Source organism: Salvia miltiorrhiza, chromosome 8 (assembly GCF_028751815.1).
Source record: "Salvia miltiorrhiza cultivar Shanhuang (shh) chromosome 8, IMPLAD_Smil_shh, whole genome shotgun sequence".
Classification (NCBI taxonomy): Eukaryota; Viridiplantae; Streptophyta; class Magnoliopsida; order Lamiales; family Lamiaceae; genus Salvia; species Salvia miltiorrhiza.
This window is the reverse complement of record NC_080394.1, coordinates 4,715,948-4,725,604: the sequence shown is the minus strand read 5'-3', so window position 1 is coordinate 4,725,604 and position 9,657 is coordinate 4,715,948. Positions and strand designations below refer to the sequence as shown.

The following is a 9,657-nucleotide window of genomic DNA, read 5'->3' as shown; positions in this document are numbered from 1 at the left end:
AATTTTCTGTCAAATTGAACGGAAATGGTTAAACGACCGGACAGCGGGCGACTGCGTAGGAGCCGCCAATCAAAAATTGACACGTTGGCTTTTAGTTTTACCGTTGTTGAATTTGTACATGAACCTTTCACACTGCACCCCTCCACTTAACTGTCGTAAGTTTTTAATTTTATTTAAAGATAAGTCATTAAATTATAAATATATTAACAGTTTTAATAAAAAAAATCAAGATTATATTGTTTTTTTTTTGAGATAATAATATGATTTCTCATTAATCAATGATAGGTGAAATTCCGCGAGAGATGCCTCCAAGACTGGGCCGATTATTTCCATTTCCGCCCACACAGCAAATGAATTAAATTACATTTCATATAGCAAATGAATTAAATTGAATTGGATTATTTTCATTTGAATATTTGCGCATAAGATACAAACAAAAGTATAAAGAAAAATAAATGCAATTTAAAGAACAATAAAGGTCTACCTCAAGCCTAGCAACAATAGTAAACAAGACGAGTTGAGCTGAATATTAACGGACTCAAACTTGGCTCATTTAAATATTCGAATGTCCAAGTTCAATTCGAGCTCGATTCGAGCTTCAATCTTGCAATCGAGCTTAGACCATCACTTAGTCATCGAGCTCGAGCTCGACTCGTATTATACTCGATAATGTCGAATTCGAACTTGAACTCGATTTCGTCTCATCAGATGTTAGTATGTATAATGTTCGAACTCAAATTCATTAAAAATTTAGTAAAGCTTCATAAATAAGATGTTACTTAAACTCGACTTATTTAAGGCTCGATTAGAGGTTCGTGAACATGCTCACAAGTCACAAACATGTTTGCGAATAATTAAATCCTAAAATATTCGTAAGCTCAACGAACCGAATGTTGTCAGGCGCAAGCTCGGCTCGCTAAAATTATGGAGCTCGAAATTAGGCTCGAGCTCGGCTCGTTTACTATTGAATCGAGTTCTGAACGAGCTTTTTGAGAGTCGAATCTCGAATAGTTTGCGAGTAACTATTGAGCTTCAAAATTTATGTTTTTATGTGATCGCAGCATCAAAAAGAAAGTCCGAAGGTTTCCCTTCACACGGCTCACCAACTTGATCTTCCGGCTGCTTTCTCTGCTCTTAGGTTCGATCTCTTCTCTTACCCCTGGCTTATCCATAGTTTGATCAGAAAAGGTCTTAGACTGCTATCTCTAGGCCTTAAGAAAGAAACCCTCTGGCAAATGTAATTAATAGCTAGAAAGTGGATTTGGAAGGAGCTAACCGAGGTTTGACATTTACAGTCCTACGCATAGCCCAAGCTCGATCTAGGCCCACTCCGTAGATGATCCTGGGCCTGATTGGGTCCATAAATTTTTTAAGAACTCAACCCAGGCTCGGTCCAGCTCACTCACGAGCATGAACCGATCTAGGCCTAATTTGTGGTGGGCTCACCTCCCAAGCCAAGCCGGCCCGATCTAATCCAATCGACAATTTTAGCTTCCGATGAGAAAAATTCAAGTTGTGATGAACATCATCAATACATAATCCCAATTGTTGGGAATTATTAGCTAAGCTATGTGTGCAACCAAGGAAGAGGCAGACACAGAATTCTCATTCTATTATGAAATCAACTTAGCTCTTGCGTGTATTATTTTCTTCTCAACTGTTGATTAGCAGAGTTGTACCTAAACACATGCTCAACATGTTGTCGCATAGGGCCTTAAATTTTTGGGGGCCCATTATTTTTATTTTATATATAGTGTATATATAAAAATTATTTTTGCTTAACAATAAAGTACTTATTTACAGAGCTTCCTTCATCCTATGAAAGCTCTTTTCGTCATGTAGATCATACCATTAGTCTTGAATTCTTAGTACCTTATCTTGTCATCTCTTTTGATTGAAAACTATTTTAAATAATTGGCTGAAAAAGTTTATATTAATATACTATTGTTGTATCGTCATTATAAAAGAAAATTATAAGGGCCCATTTTCTAAATTTTGCTTAGGGTCTTATGAGATACAGGACCGGCCCTGTTCATTAGGAATTGCTCCTAAATACTTATATTCCCTAGTAGGCTAGTAGCATAACAGATTTTTATTATCTTTGTCAAAGCTCCATTATTTGGGTGTCACATATACTTTTTATCATTTCTCCTCAGGAAAACCTGCTTAGAAATGGACTTACTAGGGAAGGAGTTATTGATCATTATTATTTCTTTGAAATCCTCATCAGCCTCATTATTAAATATTTAGAAAAATATGTTATCTAGAAAGTCATACAATGCATTATTAGTAGAGTGACAATAACATCATCTTCTTTGTCTGCCCCACTTTTTATTGCTTCGGGTCGATACTGGTGTGTCACTGCATATAAACACAGCCCAATAGAATTTGTTTAAAGTCTCTCATTCAGACGTCGACTTCATCTCATCTTTTTTTTTCTAAGCAATCATAATTAGTTATTACTTTTTTATTTCTTTTTTCAAAATGAGAGAACTAAGTATGAATTTTCCTCAGTTACACAATCTTGAATGTATCTACCATACAAGAAAAGATTCTCAATTATTGAACACACGTGCGTTTGGGCACAGAATGGAGACTTGCTTTTTTTTTTCTTCTTCTTGATTTTAAATACATTAAATACAATATTTGGGACTCATGTTGCAGTCACTTTTCTAACTTCATTGTTGCGCAATGATAGGTTTATAAAAATTTGTGGGTTTAAACTTTTAATGTAACACTGATGTGTGGCATTGTTGAAGTTGTTTTTTTAAGTTTATTGTTGCAACCACCTTAGATACCCTCCTGTTCATTTTGAAAATAATTGAACCCTATCTTTAAAATAAACAGCCATCATATTTAACACCATCAAAGTAGATAGATTTTGTCTCTCCTAAGATGTACATATGTAAATGTGCTTTCACATAGATACTCATGTCTGATGCCTAACATTGATCATGCATGTTTCATTCATATATCATGGTTACGTATGGTAGTTTAACAACTCGTATATATGTATAATATAATATATGCATATAGCCCACAACCAGCTAATATGATTCTACTCATGAACTAAACAAGAAAAGAAAATGAACTTGTGAAACGAATCTGATATAAATAAGTAGAAATCGGCAGTGTCACGAAATCGAATACATTAAATTAAAGTGCAACTTCTATTGTGTCTATCAAAATGACAAGTATGCTATTTATTGTGTGTTTATATATGTGGATGAATTTCCTATTCGATCTAAAAGTATGTATATCCCTCTCTAAAAAGTCCTACTTTCCACTACACCAATGCTCTCTGCCCAATCTCTTCCACCTTTGCAACATCACCTACATAAAAAGATCATTCCTGACCTGTCAATAATCGACATGCACCAAATCTTGTAGTATTTAGGGGGAAAAAAAAAAAGACACGTAACACAAATCACTATTTTGGGCAAAATTAGTTATGTTTCAACGATCAAAGTGGACAGCCTACCAAAAAAAATCACGGTTTTCACGCACATTAAGCCGTAGTCAACAAAGCTGCCGGTAAAGATCAAGGAGCGATGACGGCGATAGCGTTGAAACGGCGCCGTTTTTTGTTGTATTGTCAAATAGAAGTGTAGCTAGGCAGAATGTTTTATTTTTTTATATTATCCCATAATTTCATAGCCGCCAAGACACGTTTTTTTGGCTTGGAAGCGAACAGCTTCATGCGAAGTTGGTCGGCATACCGCCGCGTTTGAAAATTGAAGAAAGATATTGGAAAGGTGACGATGCAAAGGATGTGTAAAACCGTTTTTGTATGTAGGCGCCTAGTAAGAGACAAAAGGGGAAATAGAATACTAAATAATGGATTCATCAAATTAGTAGTATTACTTTTCAAACTTTTCTACTACTTGGACTTTGATGGAAGCCAAATTGGATAACTCTAAAAACATCAAGTGGCAGAGGTTGGACTCCTAAACAGTGCAAACCACCTTAAGGTTTTTCAAATGATTTATAAATTATTAGGGGTTTATAATCTCTTGCAAATTACTTGGCTCAATAATTTTTTAAACAGTTATACATATACTCGCTAACTTATATGCTAAATGCTAAATTATCTAAATATTTTAACAACTTGTAAGCTCTTGAAAACTTCATCTTGTAATTTATTGAAGCTTATAAGCTCTTTAAAATAAGTTTAACACGACACCCTCTAAATCTCACTTTTTGAGCAATATGGAAATTGAACAATTAACATGAATGAACACTGAACAGTCCTTACCTCGAACGTTTTCCCACCAAAAGAAATGGTCTAATCTTGAGAAAAATGTTGTCTGCAAGCTCCTCCTTCTACCTCTACCTCTACCTCTTCCGCTACCATAAACATATCAATAAGAATATAGGAAGAATAGGGGTGAACAACATGACAACCTGAAGAAAAAGGCAAAAAGAAAAGCAGATTAATTAGCCGAATTAATTAATTAAAAATTTGTCATCTCCTCTCCTCTCCTTACATTTTTGGCAGAAGCAGAGTAATTTATGCGCGGAAGAATCCCCTGCAGCCCAATGTTGTAGACAGGCGAGCCATCAGGATAATACAAGCCGTAGTTCCTCTCAGAAACCGGCCCAGGCTTCATATTCTCATTAAAAAGCGCGAAGAAGAAGATATCAATCGGCACCTGAGGCTTCGCCGGAGTCCCCTGCCTCTGCTCAATCCTACTCAGCAGATTCCCGTTATACAATCTGGCATTCTCCGGCGTGGCCCCGACCTCATCGGGATCGCCCTTGGAAGGCCACCCGGTTTCGGAGACCTTGACCGGGATGTCGGTGTGGCCTAGGGCTTTCATCGCCGAGTAAACAGCGTCGATCTGCGCGTAGAGCATGTTATCGTAGTGGAGGTTGGTGGAGGGATCGATCATGCCGGAATTAGGCTGGAAGAGGACGTAATCGAGCGGCACCTGGCCGTTGCTGTCCTTGTAGGCGAAGAAGGGGTAGACATTGATGAGAAAGGGGGAATTGGTCTGCTTGTGGAAGGCGAGGATCCCCTGCATATACTCGGCGAGATCGGGGCGGAAGGCGCCGGCGGAGGGGGGGAAGGAGGTGCTGAGGATGTTGAAGGAGTGGGCGGTGGTGACGTAGATGTCCTTGGTGAGGCCGAGGGAGCGGAGGGCGGCGGCGACGGTCTGCATTGCGGGGAGGAGGTAGGATTTGAGGCGCGTGTCGTTGCCCATGAGGACCTCGTTGCCGACGGTGATGCAGGTGATTCTGGTCTGGGAGATGTAGGGCTGGACGTGCTGCTGGATCCAGGATTGGGCTTGGACGGGATCGGTCATGCTCTGGAGGTTCTCGTTGCCTAATCCGATCACGAATTCGACGCCGGAGTTGGCGAAGGCGGAGAGGACGACCGGATCGGCGTCGTAGAGCTTCACGCGCGTGATGTTCACGGATCCGAGGAGGTGCACCACGCGCGACGCCGACGGCAGGTTGTTTGCAATCTGGCCGTAGTTGATCCCTACTCCTAAGCTCTCGCTCTTCATCAATGAATCTGCAAATATACACTCATATTTATACAAATTGGAAAAATTGGAATGGAATAGACAGAGGAGTTGAGAAGGAGGAAGAAGAAGAAGAACCTGAGAAGAAGATGAGGAGGAGGAGGAGAGGGATGGCCATTGCAAGTTGCCAACTCTGATAAATCTCAGCCACGGCGCTACTTTATCGCTTCATTTTGTATCTATATATATATGTAGGCGCACACGTTTTTGTGCATTTAAATAATATATATTTTGGTACGGATACAAATACAAATTGAGTTGGCTCTTGTGCTGCAAATCCCTCTCTCTCTCTCTCTCTCTCTCTCTCTCTCTCTCTCTCTCACTAGACAATGCATAGCTTCATTTGGATTAGAATGATGGAAGGAAGGAAGTGCTGTAGTATTTTACTAGAGCAAGATTATTGATAAAGGAATTTCCAGTTATGTATTTTCCACGTAGCTAGAGATGAAATCTCATTGCTTTTGGCTTTTTCAGTTGTCACCTTTTATCTAAAACGAAACTAAGCATAGTTGGGAAGGTTAATTTACCGACATACTGTTGGATTTCCAAATATATCCCTCAGCTTCAGCTTCCCACAGATATTTTTCCAAGAAAAAGGGGGAGAGAGAAAAGAAAAAAACCAACAAAATAAATTAGTCTTTATCTCACAGTTGCAGAAGGCTCAGTCTCTTTATTATTGAAGCCCCAAAGAGATCTTCTCTTGCCTTCCTCAGCCAATCGCTTCTAGTAATAACCGCCGCCGCCACTAGCCTTCGCTTGCCGCGGACCACCAGAAAAGTGTTGAAACATGGTATCATCATAATGTAGAGAAAAATAAAGAGAAGCCAAAGATTGTTATTGTATTTCTTTGATATTGCTTGATATTTCCGTATTACAATGATACTCAATTTATAGGTTTAAGAATGATCAAAGTCATGCAAATCCCTATAATTAAGGTACTAAAGTCCTACAATATATTTCTTTTGACTTTACTTGTGGTTTTTCTTGACTTTGTTATTGAGTATTTTCAACACTCCCCCTCAAGTTGAGTAACGGGATTCCCGATATTCAACTTGCCAAGAACTTCTGAAAAATTCTTGGAGTTCACAGCTTTGGTTAGGATGTCTGCGAGTTGGTCTTCAGATCTTACGAATGGGAGCGTCACAATACCTCCTTCAATTTTTTCCTTGATAAAGTGCCTATCAACTTCTACATGCTTTGTTCTGTCGTGTTGAACAGGATTTTCTGATATGCTGATGGCTGCTTTATTGTCACAGAACATTTGACACGTCTTTGTCGGTTGAAGACCCAATTCAGTCAACAATCTTCTTAGCCACAGGACTTCGGTTAGTCCACTCTTGATTCCCCTGAACTCGGCTTCTGCACTAGAGAGTGCTACCACTTTCTGTTTCTTACTCCTCCATGAGACAAGGTTGCCTCCAATAAAGGTGAAGTATCCTGCTGTTGACTTTCGGTCGACGGGATTTCCAGCCCAGTCAGCATCAGTGTATGCCTGTATCTCGAGATGTCCAGTCTTCCTGAACAGTACTCCATAATCAAAGGTTCCTTTCAAGTATCTCACAATTCTGAGTGCTGCTTCCATATGGTCAGCTTGTGGTTGGTGCATAAACTGACTCACAACTCCAACAGCATATGCAATATCAGGCCGAGTATGGGAAAGATATATAAGTTTCCCTACCAAACGTTGATATTTTCCTCGATCTGCCAATTCAGCTCCCTTCACAATCTGTAGCCCATGGTTGACAGCCATAGGTGTCTCAGCTGGCTTGCAATTTAACATCCCTGTTTCTGCAAGAAGATCAAGAGTATACTTTTTCTGACTGATAAATATCCCTTTCTTTGATCTGAGTACTTCGATCCCGAGAAAGTACTTCAGTCTCCCAAGGTCCTTCATTTCGAACTCCTTGAAGAGATTTTCTTTCAACTTCTGAATTTCTTCTAAGTCATCTCCTGTTATGATCATGTCATCAACGTAAATGACTAAGCAAGAAATAAGATCACCTCGTTTCTTCAAGAATAAGGTGTGGTCTGAATTGCTTTGCTGGTACCCGAACTTCTTCATAGCTGTGGTGAATCTTCCAAACCAAGCTCTGGGAGATTGTTTGAGCCCATATAAAGTCTTTTTCAATTTGCATACCTTCCCTTCCTCGAACTCATCTGAAAAACCTTGGGGTGCATCCATGTATACCTCCCGTTCTTCTTCAAGCTCACCATGAAGGAAGGCATTTGTAACATCAAACTGATGAAGATCCCAATCCTTGTTTGCAGCAATGGAGAGGAGCACCCTGACAGTGTTCATCTTTGCCACAGGCGAGAAAGTTTCTGCATAGTCGATCCCATATGTTTGTGTGTAGCCTTTTGCAACCAGCCGAGCTTTGTATCGCTCAATAGATCCATCGGGTTTTCGTTTGATTGTGAAAACCCATCTGCATCCCACAGTTTTCTTCCCTTTCGGCAACCGACACTTTTCCCATGTATGATTCCGGTTTAGGGCCCCTATCTCTTTCTTCATAGCATTTCTCCAATGCTCGATCTTCAGTGCTTGCTCCGCTGTTTGTGGAATCTCCTCATCATATAAGGCTGCTTCATAGGCTGTTGCATTTTTGGACAAGTTTCCCTTGGCGATATTCCCAACGGAGTATCGGGAATTCCTCACAACTTTCTCTGGGGTATACCGTTTAGGAGGTACACCTCGATTACTCCTGGGTGGTAGCACATATCTCCCAGTATCTCCATCTACTGTATTATCCTCCTGTTCTTCTTCAATGACTTGAGAAATATTATCAGCAGAATCAGAAGCCACAATAGTAGGTTCAGAAGCTCTTACCTCAGATATCAGTGGCGGAGAAGATATAGGCTCATGCAGCGGACTAGATTGTTCTGGAGTGGATGAAACATGCTCGGTGGCAAGGCTAACTTTTTCTGTTGGGTCTGCTTCCGAGCCTGGCATTGGTAACCAACTTAACAGATCGGTCTCACTCTCTTTTTCACTCTCCCCCTGACTGTTAAGGTGGGTACTGTAAAAATATTCAGTTTCAAGAAAGTCGCAGTTCATGGTGGTTATGATTTGACGGGTTTTAGGATTGTAACATCTATACCCTTTTTGGTTAACACCATACCCGACAAACACACACTTAATGGCACAAGGAGAGAGTTTAGTCCGTTCATTCTTAGGGATATGAACGAAAACAGAACTACCAAAGACCCGGGGTTGAAGAGTGAGAGTGACAGGGACAGAGGCCAAAGTGGATAATTTTTGTAATGGGGTTTGAAGTTTGAGGGTTCTAGTGGGAAGGCGGTTTATAAGGTAAACTGAGGTTGCGACAGCTTCGGGCCAAAAATGGCTGGGTACCTTAGACTCAATCATCATAGCTCGGGTCATTTCAAGCAAGATTCTATTCTTTCGTTCAGCAACACCGTTTTGTTCAGGGGTATGGGGACAAGTGGTTTGATGAATTATCCCTTTTTGTTGACAAAAGTTCTGCATGTTATGATTGACAAATTCACCCCCGTTATCAGTTCTAAGGACTTGGATATTTTTCTGGAATTGATTTTGCACCATGGCGAAAAAATGAGTAAATTTATCAAAAACTTGAGATTTATTTTTGAGAAAATATAACCATGTCATTCTAGTGCAATCATCAACAAAAAGCAGAAAATATTTAAACCCTTGACCCCCGGCAATAGGTGATGGACCCCAAACATCAGAGTGAACTAAAGAAAAAATAGAATCGACTTGAGTATCACTAGGTTTAAAAGGTTGTCGATGACTTTTAGCCAAAACACAAGTTTCACAAGACAAAGTATTATTTTGCATAATGTTAGGGAATAAAATCTTAAGGTAACCCGTGGATGGATGCCCTAACCTACGGTGCCAAAGCCAGGCTTCCCGGTCAGCAGTTCCGTGAGCCAGCATCACCTTGCCTTGTTGAGCTATCTCATCCACATAGTACAATCCATCCCGCTCAGTGCCACGCCCAATAATCTCCCCCGTCCTGATATCCTGAAGTAAACAGAAGTGAGGATGCATAAGCATGGTACAATTGAGCTCTTTAGTAACATGGCTAATAGATAAGAGTTTGTGTGAAAGAGACGGGACATAAAGACAATTTGAGAGACGTAAAGTAGG

The 9,657-nt window shown here is 40.1% G+C and overlaps 1 protein-coding gene across 3 annotated transcripts; it reads right to left on the bottom strand.

Moving 5' to 3' along the window:
- Positions 1-3,087: 3,087 nt before the first annotated feature.
- On the bottom strand, positions 3,088-6,209 carry LOC131000207 (glucan endo-1,3-beta-glucosidase 14). Of its 3 annotated transcripts, none has more exons than XR_009093685.1 (4): positions 5,607-6,209; positions 4,488-5,518; positions 4,256-4,404; positions 3,088-3,333 (listed from the first exon to the last, which is right to left on the bottom strand). XR_009093685.1 is itself a non-coding variant. In XM_057925993.1 (3 exons), exons 1-3 carry the CDS (start codon positions 5,644-5,646, stop codon positions 4,348-4,350), a joined length of 1,128 nt encoding a protein of 375 aa, XP_057781976.1. In that variant the 5' UTR covers positions 5,647-5,957; the 3' UTR covers positions 3,088-4,347. The 3 variants fall into 3 exon arrangements, 1 of the variants encoding a protein (XP_057781976.1); XR_009093686.1 differs by having other exon boundaries at positions 3,088-3,357; positions 5,607-5,957; XM_057925993.1 differs by having other exon boundaries at positions 3,088-4,404; positions 5,607-5,957.
- Positions 6,210-9,657: the final 3,448 nt, after the last annotated feature.

Coding starts and splice junctions, on each gene's coding strand:
- LOC131000207 (XM_057925993.1), bottom strand. CDS start 5,646: ATGGCCATCCCTCTCCTCCTCCTCCTCATCTTCTTCTCAG. Junction 5,519..5,606: donor CCTCCTCATCTTCTTCTCAG/GTTCTTCTTCTT, acceptor GTATATTTGCAG/ATTCATTGATGAAGAGCGAG. Junction 4,405..4,487: donor ACTCTGCTTCTGCCAAAAAT/GTAAGGAGAGGA, acceptor CTTTTTCTTCAG/GTTGTCATGTTGTTCACCCC.